We start from the raw sequence: 1,382 nt of genomic DNA, 5'->3' as shown, positions 1-1,382 counted from the left end.
GAAATGTCTATATAGAATCATAATATTGAATTTTTTCTCCATTTTTTATATATAATTTCAATGTTTCTTTGTTATTTTTCACATAAGAATTTCATACGGTTTACTTAATCTGAAAATGCAAATTAAGAATCTTAAACATATTCAAAACACCTGCTAAACTGAAATTCTAATAAAATTCTTTGTTCCATACGCTCCATACATATAATATTTAAAAAGATAGAAACTTACTTTCTAAATATACTCTGAGTGTTCCTAGATCCACATTTTCTGCAACCTGATGGCTTGTGTACATAAAGTACCAGAAGCGGATGTAACACACACCCTTTGAAGCAGGGTACTTCTGGTCTGGCATTAATGATGCAAGCAGCCCTTGAACGCCTCCAAAGTTAGTGACGTACAAATAGTGTCCTGTAAATGAAAAACAAAAACAAAATGCATCAATCGTAAAGAGATGTTATCATTCCGTCTTCATTTTAAATACTATGTTTGGTATTTTTTTTACCACGCTTTGATAAAGAAAATACACGATTCCACAAGAAAACAGAAGGACAAACTTACCATTGGACCCCAAAGTATGGTCGTGGCCTGGGCCGACATCAACCATCCCGGAAGAGCTGGCTTGTAACCAGTCGAGGTCATCGTCTTCCCGTTGCTTGTAGGCACACTCGCTCAGCCACGTCATTGAGTCGAAGTTGCAATTACCCTGGCGGATCAGTATGGGTTAAAATCGCCTCTTGGATCGCGTGTGTTAAAGCCCTCTGTCGGATCGTATGTGCTAATATCCTTTCTCGGTTCAGTGTATTAAACTCATCTCTTAGACCCACGGGTTAAAATCCTGCCTTAGATCGTTTGTATTGAAATTCTCTTAGATGATGATGCGTCAAAACCCTTTAGCACTATTGAAAAAAAATATATATATGCACGCACAGAACCCAATCCTCAGAGAAAAAAACGACCTCACCTTAACATCAGGACACTGGAACTCATCACTCTTGTCAAGGCAGTCATACAGCGCATCACACCGGTGCTGCCTCGCGATGCAGGAGCCATCGTTGCAAGCAAAGTCGATCTCACTCTGGCATTCGTTGACGTGGGGGGCGCAGTCCTCGAATCTGATGTCGTCGATAGCGATGTGCGTCTTGGGGAAAGTAGAGATAGGAAAGATCTTTGTAAGAATACTATCTCTAAATTATACGGTGTTTACCTTTGACATTCAGGGCAGTTATGAAAGGAAATGAGGAATTCCGTAATGCATGATGAGTATTGGGATTTCAGCATTACATTATTAGAATTACGTGATGATCTATAAAAAAGTTAGTTAGAATATACGATACATTTCTTAGGCAAAATAACCATCACGTCAGATAGAACTCTATACCTGT

General features: G+C 38.9%; 1 protein-coding gene across 1 annotated transcript in view; it reads right to left on the bottom strand.

The window, feature by feature from the left end:
- Positions 1-1,382, bottom strand: part of LOC119592422 (MAM and LDL-receptor class A domain-containing protein 2-like) — a gene marked incomplete in the record, with an annotated part of 30,439 nt that overhangs the window by 4,097 nt on the left and 24,960 nt on the right. The window contains 3 exon segments of the mRNA XM_037941244.1: positions 229-408; positions 559-703; positions 962-1,138. Of these exon segments, the coding sequence (XP_037797172.1) occupies positions 229-408; positions 559-703; positions 962-1,138 (502 nt within the window).

Source organism: Penaeus monodon, chromosome 30, assembly GCF_015228065.2.
Source record: "Penaeus monodon isolate SGIC_2016 chromosome 30, NSTDA_Pmon_1, whole genome shotgun sequence".
Lineage (NCBI taxonomy): Eukaryota > Metazoa > Arthropoda > Malacostraca > Decapoda > Penaeidae > Penaeus > Penaeus monodon.
The sequence above is the reverse complement of the archived record's forward strand: the minus strand, read 5'-3'. Positions and strand labels throughout refer to the sequence as shown.